General features: G+C 42.3%; 1 protein-coding gene across 1 annotated transcript in view; it reads right to left on the bottom strand.

Moving 5' to 3' along the window:
- Positions 1–4,803: 4,803 nt before the first annotated feature.
- The window catches only part of LOC101663473 (M-phase phosphoprotein 8-like), a 42,037-nt gene continuing 26,711 nt past the window's right edge, over positions 4,804–20,129 (bottom strand). Inside the window, exons 8-14 of the mRNA XM_013007900.2 lie at positions 18,207–18,347; positions 16,580–16,666; positions 14,560–14,714; positions 12,015–12,169; positions 7,740–7,867; positions 6,706–6,789; positions 4,804–5,294 (exon numbers count right to left, since the gene is read on the bottom strand). Coding sequence (XP_012863354.1) covers positions 5,238–5,294; positions 6,706–6,789; positions 7,740–7,867; positions 12,015–12,169; positions 14,560–14,714; positions 16,580–16,666; positions 18,207–18,347 — 807 coding nt within the window. The 3' untranslated portion in view covers positions 4,804–5,237. The remainder of the gene's footprint in view (positions 5,295–6,705; positions 6,790–7,739; positions 7,868–12,014; positions 12,170–14,559; positions 14,715–16,579; positions 16,667–18,206; positions 18,348–20,129) is intronic.

Raw genomic sequence — 20,129 nt, 5'->3', positions numbered from 1 at the left:
GTTCACACCCTACTGATAATGGTTTCTATGGAGAGCCAGAGAATAAACCTGCTCAGTGACATCCAAAATTAGGCTGCCTCCCTGTATCTAGGATCGGCCCATCTTGTCACATGTATACCCTCAATCCCTCCCCTTCCTATTGTATGTATACCCCTAGATCATCCCCCTCTCATCACTGTATTACTTATAGCACAACCCCTTCTTGTGATGTATGTCCTGACCTGTAATTAGGGGGCTTGCAAACCCCCCAAAGTCATATAAGCCTTGGTTAGTAATAAACCGCTCTTGTTCGCTCCTGTAATTCCTACCTTTCACACCCTTGCATGGACCACCGAGTGGGGCTGAGGTGAGCATGCTACCAGGAAATGTGTCTGACTCCATTACTTCAGTCTCTCTTTTCTCTCTCCGAATTCTCTGACTTTACTATTATCTTCACTATCTTTATTATTGCTGTAGAATTGCGCCTACTGGACCTATGATGATTTGTTAGGGGCTGGCTACCCTGACAGATGATAAACTGGGAGGGAAAGTAGCGGAGCTGCAGCAAACTGTCCAGTGGTTAGGAGATCTAATTATGGACTTGCAACATCAATTAATGCTAAAATGTGATTGGAATGTAACTGATTTTGTGTAACCCCTTACCTATATTGGAAAAATTTGCAAGGGTTTAAGGAAAACATTTCGTTAGATGTCAATCAGCTAAAAATGGATATTTCTATACATTCAAAGATAGACTTGATAGGGAACTGATTACAAGATCTACACATGACCTCCTCCCTGGGGGACAACAGAAAAATGGATGAAGGGAGACATCGGACAGGGCAAGTTATGACAAAATAATAATTTATAAATTATCAAGGGGTCATGAAGGAGGGGACAGTGGGGAAGGAGGGGAAAAAATGAGGACCTGATGCCAGGCGCTTAGGTGGAGAGCAAATGTTTTGAGAATGATGAGGGCAATGAATGTACAAATGTGCTTTACACAATTGATGTATGGATTGTGATGAGTTGTATGAGCCCCTAATAAAACGATTTTAAAAATGTAAAAAAAACCAACCAAACAAAAAAAAACAAAGATAGACTCGAGGTATCCCTGAGCTCTGATTTGGTTAAATCATTGGTGGATGGCATGGAAGGACTGGACCCGAGGGCTTGAGTTCAAAGTACTTATCATAGCCTGGGTTCCAGCTTAAGGTGCTGCTCATAATCATAAATGTTGCCCTGGTTATCATGTGTTGCTTCTGTAGAATGCTAAGGCGAATGAAGGAAAATCATACAGCCTCCATGGCCCTTTTGAATTTTATGCATAAAGCAAACGTTGTGGGGAGGAGGGAACAGGAAGAGAGTGTATATGGATGTGTCCTTTGTTCTCACACTAAGAAGCCTGGCAGGCTGGATCTGGGGTGGAGAGAGGCCTTCAACCCTGTGAGTTGGAGGTAGGTCCTAATCACATTCTCATATTGCTCCCCACTTTACCGTCCTATAGAGTACTGACTTAAAGTTATCTCTTGCAAGCACATATCTGATTGCTGTGTGGCTGGCAGCTTTAACTATCGAAGCAGACATTCCTATTTGCTCTATTTCTTCCCACGGTGGCATCCAGCCCTCTCATACCTTCCTCCAATAGCAGATGGGCACAGGGATACTCTATCCCTCGTGCCTGGATTCAAAATGTTTCCCATAAGCCTGAATTTTTGGATATATTAATTCGGTCAATAAATTTGCCTAGACAACTTTCAATGTATAGAAAATAACCACTTTGCCCTGGTGGCGCCTTTGAAATATATATATATATATATATATATATATACACACACACACACACACAAAAGGGGGAATTGTAGGATATAAAGACTTTTCCCCAGTTTTGTCTCCCTTTGAAAAAAAAAAATATATATATATATAAAACAAAAGGGGGAATTGTGGGATATAAAGACTTTTCCCCAGTTTTATCTCCCCCAAAGATATGCCATACATTAGAAGCTGTTTGCCAGCACATGGTGGGAGGTCAGATCAGATGCTTAGGGATATTCTCCCTGAAGGCATTCAACCATCAGACTAAGATCTGATCCACTGTGGGTGGGGCTCACACCCTACAGATAAGGATAGAAAGTGCTTCCATGGAGAGCCAGAGAAGTGGCCACACCTGCTGGCTACCCCCACAAGGTTGCACCTCATCAGAGAAACTCTAAAGCAGTGGTTCTTAACCTTCCTAATGCCACAGCCCTTTAATACAGTTCCTTATGTTGTGGTGACCCCCCACCATAAAATTATCTTGTTGCTACTTCATAACTGTAATTTTGCCTTTATGAATCAGGCGACCCTCGAAAGGATGTTTCACCCCCAAAGGGGTCACGACCCACAGGTTGAGAACCACTGCTCTAAAGGGTTTGCAGCTAATTCAAGCCCTTTTCAGCTACCAGCACTTCCAGCTTTTACTTTGCAATCTTCATTCAAGGATTAGAGAATCTACCTGTACTGTTTACTTGGTTATAGAGAGGCAAAAGAACTATATGGAATTATGTAGTTATCCACTTACTGTATTTCTAGTAGGGATGTAACTATGAGCCATGAGACAGAACACTGTTAAAAGCTGAAGTAGAGATAGCTCTAATGTAGTCTTAACCCGGGTGTCTCAAATGTTAACATGTTCTCCTTCCCCCCCTGACCCAGTTTCTATTCAAATCAGAAAATGTGGGCAAGTTAACCCATGGTTCCAATGCATCTTCTTCCGCAGGGTCTAGTCTCACTTGTGAAGTCATTTTAATCTGCAGATTTCTCACAGCTTCCCATTTCTCAATCTGCAGGGTTGGCGAACCTTTTTCCTGCCAAGGGCCGTTTAGATCTTTATACCATCATTCAGAAGCCATATTGGTCAAACATTTAATTGTCACACCAGTAGGTGGCTAAAGCCCTTTTTCTTTAATGAGGCCTGTGTTGCTATCAAAGAAACGGTGATCAGTTTTCTACTTGTTATTGTCGTATATAGCTTTGTCCCTTTGGAAAAAGTGTATTTTTGTATTCCTGGTGTGCTGCTTAAGGCTTTGTGATACTTGGCTGGACCACGATTTTCAGTGGCTCGGCAGTGAAGACCTAGTGATCGTTCATAATGAGATCTAACAATGTAATCACTTCCACACTGAGATCTGCCACTAGAGGCCAATTAAAGGCCGTTTCCTCAGGGGTGTAGACTGCTGTCAACGTAAGCGGATCTTGCCTTTTGCTGTGTCTGGATCTTGCATCTGGCTTGTCAACCTCTACTTCTTTGGACCTGAGCCCCTGGTCTGCCGTATTGCCTGCCCACCCTGGGAGTTGTCAGTGGCCTGCCACCTGACACATTGATCTTGGATTCATTCACCTCTGCAGCCATAAGCCTTACCTGCCAACCTTGTATCCCTTTATACGTGCAGCCACAAGCCTACCATCTTCCTGTTGAGCTTGGGTTCATCAGCCCCCCACAGGTATGCATGTCAGAAGCCTCCAGCTTAGCATCTGACCCACAGACTTGGAATTTTCCAACTTCTTTAACAGTGTAAGCCAATATAAACTTTGTCTATCTATCTATCTATCTATCTATCTATCTATCTATCTATCTATCTATCTATCTATCTATCTATCTATATAAGCTTTACTGGTTTTTCTTTTCTAGAGAACCCAGCCTAAGATACCTGGCAAAGTTATTCACATGATTAGCATAATTCCAGAGTTAAACAAACTGAAATTAAAAACTCTATTACCTGGACCTGATCCCGATACTACTGTCCTCTTTAATATTCCTATTTTATGAGCTATTGTTAACTCAAACCTCATATAATTACCCGCCCCACCCCACAGGGAAGCTAGAAGTCAGTTATAATATTGGTATTCAATACAATAGCAGTGGTTCAATTTCGTTGAAAAAGCCTGTTCTCCATCCTCACATAGTATCCATCTGGAAGTTCTAAGACTCCATATAAAGAGAAAGTGTTTTAAATCTTAGCATTGCTTTACTGAGAAAATGGGTGGAAAAGGCAGTACAAACGGATCAAAAATGTCTCTAAAACGTGTGGATCTGGTATCAGGTGGCACACTAAAAAAAAGCATTAACATTACAATGATAAACTAACCAGGAACAAAACCAATTGGTGTTTGATTAAAAAACAATGAAACCAAACCCACCGTCATCAAGTTGATTCTGACTCAGGGCAGAATGAGCTGCTTCCTAGGGTTTCCAAGGCTGGAAATCTCTGCTGGCGCAGAAAGCCTCATCTTTCACCAGAGGAGAGACTGGCGGGTTTGGATCGGCTGGGTTTGAATTTCTGCCCTTGCGTTTAGCAGCCGACTGTGTAACCAACTACATTACCAGGGCTCCCCGGGGTTGAGAAAGTGCATCTTAAAAAGCCCTAAGATCAACATTCTGGAGAGCCATCTACAGACGCAGTGACTGTTCATGGGAGGGACACTGTGTGTGGCATTTGAAGGAGGAGCTAGGACAGCAAGACACAGGTAGGATTTATGCTTTTCAAATTCTTCAAAATAAGGGCACAGGATCTGGCTTTTCTAAGAACAAGATAAACATTTACAACTAACTACACATTCGTTTCCGGGCTAGTGGCCTGGTTCACATCTTGTACTATTTTAGTCATCTAACTATTATCACCTAGCTATCTTTTCAAACAATCATAACTTCATGTTGACACAGTTAGCGTCAGCTCCGATCTTCCTGCTCAGGTTCAATAGCAACTGTATAGGAAAAATCAACAGACCTCCCCCCACCCCATCTCGGCATGCCCAGTCAGACCAATCATAATTTAAGGGCAACAAATTCACATTTTATTGTGTGCTTGAGTGTCTTGAATGTAATATGCTTCCCTTGCCGTGAGAAAATAAAAACTTTACATTCTTTTTTTTTTAACAAAGAAATTCACCAAGGCTAGTAAAATATTTGAAGTTTAAAAAAGATCCCTCCTTGACTTTTCTTAAATAAATCTCCCTTAGTATTCCACGTTGTGGAAAACTGGCACAGGCAGGCTAGACACCACACCACCGATATTTCAGAATGCTGCCACCAGTACTTGCAAGGATTTTAGAATCCATCAGAGCAACCGTGTCCCACCTTACGCACTCCAGCAGATGACAGGTGTGGAACTGCAAGAGGTTTACAGATGATATTTTTAATCTGAAAGTGTTCAATGTATCAGAGGAATTCCAAACTGCTTGAAAGAGAATATTGAAAAATAGGTCTGAAAAGAGCTTGGTCACAATCCTTGGGTCACTGCAGCCTGTACTCTGTAGGCACCTATTAGCAACTTAACCTATTGGAAGAAAAAATACAGGTCAGTACAGAAGTGAAGAGCCCCTCTTTGCCAGAAAGAGGGGGGGAAATGAAACTTAGCCTCTACAGGTTTCTCTTACTTAGCAATATATTTTCAGCTGGGCGCTGTTTCTATTGCTATAAGAAATCCAAAGGCTTGTAATGTGATTTCATGATATGTTAATAAAAAATTACTGCTAAGAGTCATGGCAAGTAAATACCACAGCCTAGAACTGACTTATAGTTATATTCTGAGCAGTCTCTTTCTTGACACATTGCACATAATTTACCTGATACAATTTAGATCTAGACAAGAGATGTACCTGGAACTGCTGCCCTAGAGACTGACACAACGGCTCAAGCTTAACAAAAGGTGAGGATGGTGCAGAACCAGGCAGTGGTTCTGTGGGTCCGTGGTACTGGGGGCCATGCTGAGTCAGACCTGCTCGACAGTACCCAACAAGGGAGTGCCTCTCTCTGTGACAGGGCCTTCTTCTTCCAGAGACTCAGGGGGACACAACATGCCTGAAGAATACTTCTAATAACAGTAGCATGATTAGGAGTCATTCCCTCCAATGGAGTGGATTTTGACTCATATTGACCCTACAGGGCAGGGAAGAGCTGTCCCTGTAAATTTCTGAGACTGTAACTCTTTTTTTTTTTTTAAAGATCATTTTATTGGAAGTTCTTATAGTTCTCAAAACAATCCATACATCAATTGTATAAAGCATATTTGTATATATGTTGCCATCATCGTTTTCTAAACATTTACCTTTTATTTGAGCCCTTGGGATCAGCTCCTCTCCCCCCTCCCTCGTGACCCTTTGATAACTTATAAACTATTATTATTTTCATATCTTACACCAACTGCTGTCTCCCTTCCTCCATGGTTTCTGTTGTTCATCCTCCTCGGGGCTGGGGTTGGAGTGGTTCTGTGTCAATCACTGCAATCGATTCCCCCTTCATCCCTTCCTCTCTTCACCTTACCCCTACCCTCCTGGTAGCACTACTTTCATTTTTGATCCTGAGGGGTTTATCTGACTTGGATTCTGTATGTTGTGAGCTCTTATCTCTACCAGTGCACATGCTCTGGTCTAGCCTGAAGTGGATGGCACAACTAGGTTCATCACAACTAGTGGGAGTGAGGAAGCCTCAAGGAACCAACAAGAGGAATATTGTGTGTTTCATCAGTGCTATACTGTGCCCTGGTTGGCTCATCCCTTCCTTGTGACCCTAACTGAGACCGTAATTCTTTACAGGAGTAGAAAGCCTTCATCTGTCTCCAGCAGAGCGGGTGGTAGTTTCAAACTTCTGACCTTGCAGTTGTCAGCTGGAGGCATAACCACTATGCCACCAGGGGTTTGGAGTAATTGTCTGAGAAGTAACACTAAATACGAGGAAAGAATTTTCACCTTAGCAGTGGGTACTTCTGCCAACCCGATGAAGAGCTTATTGAGACCGGCAACAGGACTGAATGAATAAACAAAATGACTATCCTAGAGCAGAAAGAGGCCACAAAAAAGGAGGTCAATGCTTCTGCAGCAACACTGAAAGCTAGAAAAGAATAGACCATTAGTTTTACAATAGAACTTTATTATAAGGGAGACCAGATGCCTTTAAGACTCAAATGATTTCAAAGGGAATCATACAAAACTTTTGTATTTGATTTTTCATAAGCCTGTGTGCAGCGATTTCTTTATTTTCACCTCAAGTTACTTTAAGATGTAAATGATTTCAAAAAGAACCTTTAAGAATTATCTGAAAAAAATTATCCAGAGAAATCTTTGAGATTACAATACATCCAGCAACATAGAAGCACGAATGTTAAAAGTGCCCACACCCAGTTAACCTTAAATCAGCTTAGGGAAAGGCTTCTCACGCTGGCAGAGGTGAATGCAGAAGGATTCTTGACGAGCATTTATCCAGCCGCTAGTACACTATTTGCTACATGTTTTTATGTTTTAAATTTCATGATGAACTAGAAATATAAAATGATAGTATAATAATGATTGTTCCAACTATGTGTTGAAACCAAGCACAAACATACCCAGTGCTGATATAGTGGCTGCATTTAGGTACTGAAAGCACAAACAGAAGCAACTTGGTTTTCTTTTTGAATTTTCTAAATTTTCCTTCAATGAATGTTTATCACTATGATAGTAGGGAAAAGTTGTGACATTTAAATGCAGGCAAGGTGTTCCTTGTAAACCATAACACTTTCTATATTCAGAATCATGCAGGTTTTAAGGCATTACGGTAAGCATAATTTAAGGCATGAAATTAGCCATTATTTTTCTTATGGACAGTGTCCAGTATAATTTCATTGTATGATTATGGGGTACAACTGGTTTACTAAGATGTAAGGACTGGATTTTATGAAAAACGAAAAGTGATCTTCACTTTGGATTAGGAGTTTTCGGTACTGAGCTACAAAAAACAATCTTACCAGAAAAACAGGGAGTTGAAACTTGTCATTTAACACTACGGCTTGCACACTGCATGGACCACAGAGGCGAGCAACCACTTCTTTACCCACAAAGTTTGCATGGAGAATGAACAGCAGGATTCCAGAGCCTGGGTGAGGGCGACACAAACACACACTGTGTTGAAGACCCCGAGAAAAGGGGATTGTAGTCAGATGTGATTTTATTTTATGACAAATCCATTTTATGAGCTCCATGGGCCCCTGCTGAGAAGCGTGGAGGGGGCAGGACTGACACCTGGGGAGCCTGTCTGCCAGCTCCCAACCCACTGCCGCTCCCCAAGGCCTTGCCCGGCTGTGTCTGCCCACGTGTTTGTTTTGCCCAGCCCTTTCCAAGCCACAGAACTCTTACCTTTCTGTCTGACCAAATCCCTCTTAAGTGTCAGTACACAGAACACACTTTTATTCTTCCTCCTTCCTCCCTCCCTCCTCCCTGTCCTTTCCCTCCCCGACCCCCTCACCTAACCCTGGCCTTGTGGTGGTCTTGGAAGTCTAATCCTTTGGGGCAAACACGGAATTTCTTTTTTCCCCCTCTATAATAACGATGTCATAAGATATTGATCTTTATGAGGTGGACTAACTTTGCTGAGCACAATGTTTTCTCATTTGGTTCATGTCTGAAGGTGTTTTGACAAATTCAGCGTTGCTTTTTAGGAGCACGTTTTTCAATATGCTTTTACTACACTAAAGCTGTTTGAATTGTCTTCATCTAATAACGTAGAGATGCTGCCGAACAGAAGTTCAAATTCTCATAGCATGTAGACGCTCTGTCACTATGGGGGTTGGGCAAACTCCTGTCAATACTGGCCTGAGACAATCCTTCACTTTACACCTGAAATCCTCCCTGAAGGCATCTGGAAACCAAGCACGAGGTTGGCTGCACTAGTTACCTGTGTCTCCCGTGAGCACTGAGCACCTTTCAGAACTCCGACCTCCTACGTGTGTGACCAGATGGGCAACGGCACAGGGAAGGTCAACGAGGAGTGTGGGAGGCAATGCCGTCTGGTAATGGGGAGGAGTGTGTCTGGAAAGGCGAGTGAGACGGTTGCAAAATTCAAGCGTCACTGAATTCTGCCTGTGGAAAACTGATTTGGCATATGTTTTGGCAGTCATAGGAGGGAGCATCCCCCCACAAAATGGGAGAAAAGGGAAAGAAAAGATCATGGGATTTTCACCCACACACACTTTTTGCAACCTCCTCATATTTTCAACAGAAACAGAAAGGTTGCGCTGAACGGAGCATGTTCATGAAAAAAAAAAAAAATCCTGGGACATCTCTACTGTGGTTCTCTGTGGCTGTGCGATTAATTTTTCTCCTTTCTTTCTATATTGTTTGGCTACGTCTCAATTTTCTGATTAATCCGAAACCAAAAAACATGTCAGCATGAGATTTGAAGTTTTTACCGAATAGTCCAAAAGAGTCTGTACAATTTATTTTGGGAAGAAATGCTGCCTGCGCAGGCATCTAACAAATAAGTGCATGAACTCAACAAGTCTCTGGTAAACCAGCCATTTTTAACATAAGATCAAGGATCTAGCCCAGTCATGGGGAGCAGACCATGAAAGGCACCCCAAATGTTTATCTGTTGACTTGCTCTGTTCTGAGGGGAAAACAGAACGAGTCGGGATCCTTGTTTTCTCACCCCTCCGTACAAATGATCATTACTGCTTCAGCGCTGATTTTCCTCTCTCACTTATCATACAACTTCCCAGCCTCGGGCGCCGGGAACCAGAAGGCCTGACAATGAGACAGGGGTAGCCTCCACCAAGAACTCCGCTGCTGGGAAGCCAGGGTGGAGAGGACAGCAGGCTGAGCAGTCAGCCAGGGGCCATCTGTGCCTGGTGACTCGGATACAAACAGTCCACACAACGGAAGTCACCTTAGAAATGTCTTTCGTTAAGACCAAAGGAAGTTAGAGCTAAGCAACATGTGTTCAGGTGTCAGTTTTACTCTCATTGATAAATACTTAACATGTCATAGATATGAAATGAGCTACAGGACCCTAAAAACTTGTTAGCTGTTGTTTCATGATATCAATACATATTTTTTCGTCAGCCATGCTTTCAGCATGACTTACAACCCAAAGCCCCTCAAACGGTCATCATCATGAGCGTTTCTAGCGCTAATGTGCTTTCGAATCACCTGGGGACCTTGGTGACATGGACACTGTGTTTCAGAAGGTCTGAGTCCACATTCCTAACAAGATCCCAGGTGCTGCTTGGAAGGGTTGCTCTGCAGAGACCACACTTTGGGTGGCAAGAACTGGAGGACGTCAGGACATTTGTGTGGTCAGTTTTCTGATTAATGGACAACATAATCGTGGCTGCAGATATTGGACATGAAAAATAATTCTGTAATTCCAAATTCGCCCACTCCCCGACTACACCCGAGTAATATCCACAGACAGCATGTGACTCACCCACCTGGGCTCTGATTGCAAGGGGCGTGCCAGTTCCAGCTCTACACGTGCTTGCTCCCCGACACACATCCAATTCAATTATACACACACACACATACAAAACAATATAATTCAAAAATTATACGGGATAAATGGAGAGCCAAACACACAAATTATAACTCCGCCATGCCAAGTTCACTAGCATGTTAGGAATAGGTGTCCTTAATGGGGAAGGAGTAGTCTCTTCAACAAAATGGTGCCGAGAACACTGGGGTTCTATGTGCAGAAAATGAAAATAAGATGCGAACCTTGTACCATAAGTTCTCAAAAGTAATTGGCCTGCTTATTTTCAGAAAAACAAAACAAAAACAACTACTCAGTGTCCCACTGGCAATCAAAAGCTTCTGTACTACAGCCCACAGTCCAGGATAAAGTACAGGTATCTGCTTCTGCAGCCCCTGGATCATTCAGGTGCTCCCCTGGCTCAGGGGAAAGGTATCGCCCACTCTGAAATACTTCTCTACAGGCCTTACCTGCCCCAGGACCAGAAGGACTAGATGCTACCTGGATAGCACTAACCAGGGTCAAAATGGATGGACCCTGGTAGAATGTGAAAAAAAGTATAAATAGACTTCAGATTCCTAAAACAACAACAACAACAACAACAACAACAAAACCTACTAACCTGGTTGAAATAGAAGGGATTCCCCAAGACTACAGCTCTAAAATACACTTCAAATCTTGAACTGAAACTAACCCGAGAGGTCACTTTGTAGAGAAATCACAGATTGGCCTAAAAGGTCCTATCACCAGTAGTTAATGTGCTCCCTAAAGAAAACACCTGTATGAGACAGTGGCTGTTAATGACTTGAAAGCAAAGGTGAGCATGTAAGGAAGCTGGGAAATTCCATCAATGGAAACAGCAATCAAAATGAAAATGAGCATGTCCCATGTTTAAAAAAAATGTAACCAATGTCACTTAACGAACTGTGTAGAGACTGTTGGATGGGGACCTAAACTGCTTTGTAAACCTTCATCAAAACCACAAAATATTGGGTGGAGGGTGGGGAGTGGGGGTGTTAAGGGGAGAAGAAAAGAAAAAATGAGTAACTGCGGGGCTATTATATAAAATCTTCACCCACTCATAATTCAGGACCCTGGTAGCACAATGGTGAAGTGCTAGGCTGTTAACCCAAAGGTCGGTGGTTCAGAGCCATCCAGTAGATTTGGTGTCTCCTCTTCTGGCGACTAAACTTTATTGCAGCGCAAGACATTTACTTGTAAACTTTTTCTAGCAGGTCACAGTAATCCAAAGACTCCAGCTCAGTGCCATTGAGTCCATTCCGACTCACAGTGACCCTCTAAGGACAAGCCAGAACCACCCAGTGGGTTTCCAAGACTGTTGTTAACTGTTTACGGAAGTACAAAGCCTCATCTTTCTCCTGTGGATTTGAACTGCTGACCTTGTGTGTTCAGGGCAATTCCTGATCCTCTACATCACCAAGATTACCTCCTTTAGAGACTATATTAAAATTCAAGAAAAATTATGACTCTGGGTTTAAAATTTTATAGCTAAATTTTAACCAGTCAGTTAAAAAAAATTAAGACCCGCTTGCATCAATTTTAGCACGATTGTTAACACAGTGCTCTAGGGGTCTCCTCAAAGCCACCTGGGAGGTTAGACAGCAGTTGGGTCTCTTGTCTGAGCACCTCTGCTTTTCATGGGTTTACATTATTATGTTTAATGGAATTTCCTTAAAGTTTTGCTCAAAGGAAGGTTCTGTCTAGATACCAACTCATATTTATACTGTCATGTTTCAGAGAGAAAGCAGAGGTTTACCTTCAGGTATGTTCTGTGGAGGCTTGTAATTGAATTCTGTTGAAAAATCTGGACCCTCACAGAGACGATGACACGCTATTGGAAAAACCAGTTCTAGTAGAAGAAGACGTGCTTCAAAGTAATCTCTTATTGTTTCTTCTGCGACTCTTGAGAGTCTAATAAAAAAGTATAGGAAGAATTTTCTTTCTTTTTTTTAAAAAATAAAACATTTTATTGGGGGCTCTTACAGCTCTTATAACCCATATGTCCATCAATTGTATCGAGCACATTTGTACATATGTTGCCATCCTCATTTCCAAAACATTTTCTCCTTGAGCCCTTGGGATCAGCTCTTTTTCCCCCTTCCTCCCCCACCCTCCCACCCTCAGGAACCCTTGATAATTTATAAATTATTTTTATTTTCATATTTTATACTATCCGTTGTACCCTTTACCCACATTTCTATTGTTCGTCCCCCTGGGGGGTGGAAGGGTGGCAGTTGTATGTCGATCACTGTGATTGGTTCCCCATTTCCCCCCTTTAACCCAAAGGTCGGTGGTTCAGAGCCATCCAGTAGATTTGGTGTCTCCTCTTCTGGTGACTAAACTTTATTGCAGCGCAAGACATTTACTCATCTTCCCCCTACCCTCATGGTATCGCTATTCTCATTATTGGTCCTGAGGGGTTTATCTGTCCTGGATTCTGTGTGTTAAGAGCTCTTCTCTGTACCAGTGTGCATGTTCTGGTCTAGTCTGATTTGTAAGGTAGAACTGGGTCATGACAGTGCAGTGGAGGGGAGGAAGCATTAAAGAACTAAAGGAATGTTGTGTGCTTCGTCAGTGCTACACTGCACCCTGGCTGGTTTGTCTATTCCTTGTGACTCTGTTGTGAAGGGATGTCCAATTGTCTACAGATGAACTTTGGGTCTCCATTCCGACCCCCCTCGTTCGCATTGCAATGATTGTTTGTTTGGGATCTTCTGATGCCTGATACGTGATCCCATCGACACCTGGTGATCCCACGGGTTGGTGTGCTGCTTCTTCCACGTGGCCTTTGTGCTTCCCTGCTGGATGGCCGCTTGTTTAACTTTAAGCCTTTAAGACCCCAGATGCTTTATCTTGTAACAGCTGGGCACCATCAGCTTTCTTCACCACATTAGCTTATGCATTCATTTTGTCTTCAGTGTTTAGGAAGAATTTTTAATGTTAATGCAGACACTAGCCATTATCCATAAATCTATTCTACTAGTGAATGTGAGGCCGTGTCTGACCAACCTTTTACAATCAAGGCAACACTGGTTGCTGCTTGCTTCCTCTTTAGCACTCACCACCTGACAAACCAGCCTCTTATTTGTCTATCTCCTCTAAATGGAATTGAATTTCAAGAAGGGAAGGTCTTTCTCTCCTGCTTTCCATATCCACAGCCTTAAGAACAGGGCCCGAAAAAGTGGGTGCTTAGTACATATTTGGTTAGTGAGAAATCAATCAGAAAAATCAGGAAGGAGAATCTGTAGAGAAATCAACTAATGAAGGTTTGTTTGCCATGCACACGCCAAGTCTCATTCAGTGCTTAGTTGATTGAGACAACACTCATCAGTTCCATCTGGGGGCATCCCGGTCTGAGCATTAATGTTTGAGTGCAGGCAGCCACTTAGGTCCACTTCAGGACCAGTCCAGGGCCCCAGGAACCCCGCTGTTCATTCGTGTGAACAAAGGCTTTGAGAGGTGGCAGCGAAGACGTGTTCTCCTATCCAGCATCCACTGTCTCTTCTACTGGAAACCTGATTGGGTTCAGGGGGCAACTTGACCACCTGAAAAAGTGGCTTCCCCAGGCCTCTGGCAGCCATGTGCACCTCTGCCTGGGACTGGCCCTCGATGCACCCGGCAGTCCTGGCTGGGCGAGGCTTCCAGCGGGGCTGGTAAAGGGAGCGGGCCCGGGCACGTGCCTTTTTCAGATCTTGCTGTTTGTCTCTCGTCTTTCTGCTGAGAATGCAAATTCTAGGTCTGGAATCGGAGTAACCGCCTTATGGACACGTCAAAGACATCATGTCCTAGATGTGGAGGGTCAGGAAGAGCAGAGCGACTACCCCTGCTGAAGGGGCACCCCCACGCGATGCCCTGTGATGATGCCAGTCCAGCCCCTTCTCGCTGAAGCTAGTGTTTCTGAGGATTCATAAGTGAAACAAAGATAGCAAAGTACCAGGTGTGAAGAATAAGATTAAAACAAAATGAAATATACTGTAGAATTCATTTGAAACAGTATGATCGATTTGCATACTTCAAAGAAAACGTATGCTAGCTAAGTTACAAACAAAATTAAGATTTTTCAGGAGGTAATCCTACATGACAGTGGTGTGAAAGTTTTAAGACCTCAGTGATTTACAGAAAAATAACTAATACACCACTTATTAAATTCACTTTCTATCTGCTATGAACAGAACCCCATCAGGACTTATCCTTGACTACCTTTTTCTAAGTAGTTACAGACAGGCTGTACCAATGCAACATGTTCAAACAATGAGATGATTCTCTGTGATTTAACACGGGCCCTTTGACCTCCTACTTACGTTTCTAAATGATTCTTCAGCAGATCATACACCAGCATGTTTTTACTCTGCTTAGCAAAATACAGTGCGCTGTTCTGGTGCTTGGACAGAATATTACAGTCCGCTCCACACTCGATCACAAGCCGCACGATGTCCCAGTTTCCTCGTTTACAGGCCTGTGTCAGGAAGAAGGGTGAGAATTATGTACAGCATAACTCTTTGTTGAGCACCAATTCATGTTTGTCCCTTTCTCCACACCCCCAGCCTGGGCATGCTCTGTGAAGAGAGGGGTGAACATGGAGTCCTGGCCACACCCTTTCACAGCCCAGGCCTCCGTTTCATTGGCCCTCCATTTCATTTCTTAGGATTACTTTACAATCCAGTGAGAAACCATTTACAAACGTAGAGCGATTTGATCTTTTTATTCAGTACAAGGGAGTGTGTGTATGTATGTATGTGTGGGTATTCAATCAGTTTCTACACTGACAGATTGTTCGGGAAACAGGTAACCAAAGAATACATCTATCCCAAGCAGAAGATACACTGAGTCCTGTAAATCCCACCTCTGTAGACATCTGGGCAACCAATCCACTTCACTATATCCCCACTTTCACCATCTGAGTGCTGTACACTATCATTTCACTTATTCTCAAAGACTCCTACAAAATATACAAACCATTCCTTCCTTTAAGGGAAATTTAAAAATAACAACCTTCAATCTGATTATTTCTCTCCCCAGCTTAAATCTTTCGGTGGCTTTCAATTACCACCAGATACTTTCCTAAATCTTTAACATGGCACAGAAAACGTTTGCGTCCTTTACTCAGTTTCGAAACTCCAGACTTAGCTGATCCAATCACTTGCTGTTCAGAATGCACCTGGTGGCTGCTCAAAAAGTTTTAAATTCATGACTGAGGCGCCAACTCTGCTGTAAACATATGGTGGTAATAAAAACACACAAGCACATAAAGTAAAACGGAAAGATCAAGCTCATGAACAAAACAAACATTTCCATAAACCAAAAATGAGACAGAAGCAAAGAAATCAACGTAGCAGGAGCTAGAGGTGCTGAGAGCCCGTCCCTCAGAGTAACAGTAACAGCCCCAGTCAAGATGTGGCTCAGGGACAGCTTCTAGCTCAGAACTTGGGACTGTTTCATTCATTGCAAAAGATGGAGAAAGTTTATTGCAGAAAAATACCAGGTTGGGTCACTCACTGGTATAAAGCTGCGTTCCTAGGGAAGAGAAAGGGACTGTGTCCGCATCTGCTATGTCCTACCAGGAACCTAGAAATGCCCACTTATGAGTAAGTGGGGGGGCCCAAGTTTATGAAAAGGCACAACTGCTACTCAGGATAGTTAATAACAGGTGTAGGTGTGTGTGTGTGTGTGTGTGTGTAGGGAGGCTCATCAACTTCCCAAACAAAATGTGTGACCCCAAATTCCAATCATGGAGACTGATTCCCCGATACAGAAGAGCAGTGAAAAACCAACCATGCTTCTTCATTTGCAGATGCCGGCACTTAAGGACGTCCAGTCCTGCTCTATCTGCCTGGCCTGCCTCATCGCCATTAACTTATATGTGTTTTCTGAGACACAGTTGTTATTCCACCATCAACCTCTCAGCCAGCTCAGCCCCCCTTCATGGAACATGCAGTTCTCTGGCTTCTTGCTGGCACGTGCTAGCCTATACCATGTCCCACCTGTTAGTTACTGGTCAGAGTTGACTTGAAAGCAGGGAGGGGTTTGTTTCTGTTTTCAGTTTTCAGTTCTCCTGCTCATCCGTGAGCTGCTGGAGTCCACAGGTGACCTTGTTGCTCATCATATGTCTAGTGCCCAGCACAAACAAAACAAAAGCTCACTGTCACTGAGTCGATACTGACTCATGGCGACCCTATAGGACAGGGTAGAACTGCCCCTCTGAGTTGGCGAGACTGTAACACTTTATTCAAGTAGAAAGCCCTGTATTTCTCCCGAAGCCCAGCACAAAGGGAGATACGTGCAGTTCCTACCACGAATGCCTGCTCTGTGCAATGCATTTACCTTCATTAGCGCAGTCTCCCCATTGCTCTGCTGGACATTTACAAAAGCTCCTGCTTCCAAAAGAATAGCCACTGTTGTTAGAAAGTTCTATTAAAAACAAACAAACACAAAAGCTAATTGAATTCTCAAAATTCTCTAAAAGACATTTAAAACTATTCTAAAAGGTTTAGTCATCAGCAGCTTTTATCTCAAGCAGTTTGCTGAATATATTATTCCAATTTCTTCTCTAAAGAGAGATTCCTGTGTGGGGTAGTTGCATAATCTCCTGTAAACTTAAGCAAAGGGGTAGAGTTTAGCCTGCCCAGGTCACAGTTTGATAACTTCATCTGGAGGCACGATGGAGATATATAGCTCACTGAAGGCCAGACCCACTCTCTCTGCCTTCCTTTTTCTGCTGTCGAGACACTCAGAGAGCTGGAGGAGACATGTGGAGACCCGTGCCAGCATTGAGATGCTTCCACTGCCACTGCATCTACAAGACCTTCTACCCACTGGGCTGTGATCTTCCTATATTTAGCATCATTGCATGTGCTGCATGAGTCTAAAGAGGAATTTATGGACTGGTATTGGACATATGGGTTAATATCGGACTTATGGACTTGATCTGGACTGGGCTGGGCTGTTTTCTCAATAGTAATTGCTCTTTTATAAAAAGCTCTTTTTTATACACATGGGAGGTAGTTAGCTTATTGTGCCAACCTGGCCGATAAACACATGTGGGGTTAATTGAAGGGCGGAGGGATAAATGGCTCGGTGAGCCTCGCCTTTCGAGTTCTCAGGTCTCTTGCTTTGTGATGGTCAGACCAGGGTGTAGCTGCCCTAGCCAGTTCCCGGCTTCAGCTGGCAAGATTCACTTCCTGTAAGACATCCCTGATGAGAAGCCGCATGGACCTACCCTGATGCAGCCCTGGGTGCTTGAGCAGCCGTGTGGAGACCCCTGCAAGCACTGAGATGCTTACACATTCACTGACTCAACTTTCCTCCTGCAGTTGGCATAATTGCGTGTGTTTTGTGAGATGGAGGAGGACTTTGTGGATTGGTGTTGGACATATGGGCTAATGTTGGACTTGTGGGCTTGGGCAGCACTGGGTTGGGATGTTTTCTTGATGTGCACTTACCCTTTATATAAAACACTCTCTTATACATGAGTTCCTGTGGATTTGTTTTTCTAATGTACCCAGAGTAACACAAGTATCTATGAATTTGTCTCTGTAGTCAACCTGGACTAGCACACTGTGAATCCCAGAAATTCAGTCTGAAGTATAATCATTTGGTTCAACATAAGAACCTCTACATACAGATCCTTTAAAAATCATGGGCACATTTTAAGTAAATTATTAACGGAAGAAAACATCAGTATCTTAAGCAGAGGTCGTTTTTAATATAAAATCCTTGCAGTGATCAAAATCCCTTTTTGAAAGCTCAATTACACAATACTGCTTTTGGTACACGCCTCCATTCATTACAAGTCATTGATCAACTGAAATACGAATGATAAAGTTATGGGACAGTGTGCTCTCACTCACCACCCCAACGCCCATTATATTTCACACAGAGTCTTTCTTAGTCCCGGGCAGGAATTACCATAAAGACTATAGAAAAGTGACACATTGTCAAAGTTCCTAACCTTCTCAGCTGCATGAATCAGAGCAGTTTTCCCATTTTTCTGTCTCCTGTTAACTTTGGCTCCTTTCTTGATGAGCAGTCTCAGGACATCATCTTGTCCTCCAGCGGCAGCAAGCATCATTAGAGTCAGCCCACTTGAATCCTTTATCGTGTTTTTTCATTATTGAAGAGAAAACATGTTAATATTTAGTGAGAAAATTTTCATAACTCTCTCCACTTAGGATATTTCACCATAAAATTACTAAATTATATTTACTTAAACATATACTAAAATTTATGTTTGACTGTGAGTAGGCATTGGGCTGTTAACAAGATTAATGTCTAAAACCACCAATAGCTCCTTGGGAGAAAGATTAGGTTGTCTTCTCTGATAAAGATATAGTCTTGGGAAAACTTTGAACTAAAATAGTCAAATAAACATTCAGAAATGAATAATCTTTAGTGTCCCCCCCACCCCACCCCATACAAACGCTACCATAAAGCTTTATCATTTTCATGAATTAGGTTGCAAAAGGCTATCAACAGCCTGTATGACATAAAATGAACAGTGAAAATTTTTCATTTCATGAAAAATGAAACTTATTGTGAATTAGCTGAAGATTTACTGAGCATAGTTTGCCCTTCAACAATTCATCCATAATCTGATTTAGTCATCCATTACCATCCCCTCAAATATACCACTTCTTATCCCACTTTCTCCTGCATTTCTTATTTCCATTTCTCCTACTTTCCTCATCTTATGAACTTTGTCTTTGGATTAACGCTACCCTTTTGATATTAAATAATCGATCATCCTCACATGAACAGTGAATCTTGATAATTCTGCATAATTATGAAAGATATTTATTTTGTTTGTTCATATTTCAGGTCCAAAATTCACCTTTAGCTTCTAGGTAAAAATAGGTGAAACTCAAACATTCATTTTATTCATTTAAGTTGGCCCAAAGATTTAAAGGAATAGAGGACCACTATAAGTCCCATAAGCCCATTTTATTGATGAAAAACTAAAATGGAAGTCAGTTAGATTACATAAGTATTGATCCATATCGGTAAAATTGTTGGGTAGCATGTTTGGTTGCTCCAAGAACAAGGAAATAAAACAAAACAAGTAGCAACTCTAAGGAGAATTTGATATCCAAAGTTACCAAGTTATTACATTCAAATGTCCCAGTTTCAACAAAAAATCACAAGGCATAAAAGAAAGTGAAAAAGAATGGCCCATATGAAAGAACAGAATAAAGTGAAAGAAACTGTCTCTTAAAGAAGCTGAGATAACAGACAGTGGACACGGTTTTCAAAACAGTATTAAATATGCTCAAGGAACTAAAGGAAGATGCAAAAACCAAAAGAAAATCAGAACACCATATATGAAAAACAGAAAAATTATCAATAAAGAGAAAGATTCATAAAAAGGACCAACCAGAAATACCGGAGTCACAAAGTACAATAACCGAGTGGAGAAATTCACTAAGGGGTTCATAGGACATTGGAGCTGGCAGATGTATGGTGTATACAGAATCAGTCTTGTCTGAGATATCAAGGAGATTAAGCAAGAAGAGCACAAATGAGAGGAAACATAACAAGACACAGAAGTTCTCCAAGGAACCAAGCAGCAGATGCTAAGAGACGACGACCATCCTCCAGAGCTTACAGAAAAAGCCTTCCCCTGGAGCCAGGACCCTGAATTAGGATTTGTAATCTCCAAAAATCACAAGAAAATAAAAATTTTAGAGTCATCAACTTTAAGTATTTCTTTTTTTAAAATCGTTTTATTAGGGGCTCATACAACTCTTATCACAATCCATACATACATCAATTTTGTAAAGCACATTTGTACGTTCACTGCCCTCATCATTCTCAAAACATTTGCTCTCCACTTAAGTCCCTGGCATCAGGTCATTTTTTTTGCCCTCCCTCCCCACTC

This window comes from Echinops telfairi, unplaced genomic scaffold, assembly GCF_000313985.2.
Source record: "Echinops telfairi isolate 266 unplaced genomic scaffold, ASM31398v2 ScPeMD7_2565;HRSCAF=3150, whole genome shotgun sequence".
In the NCBI taxonomy this organism is placed as follows: Eukaryota; Metazoa; Chordata; class Mammalia; order Afrosoricida; family Tenrecidae; genus Echinops; species Echinops telfairi.
Note: the sequence above shows the minus strand (reverse complement) of the source record. Positions and strands in the feature narration are given on the sequence as shown.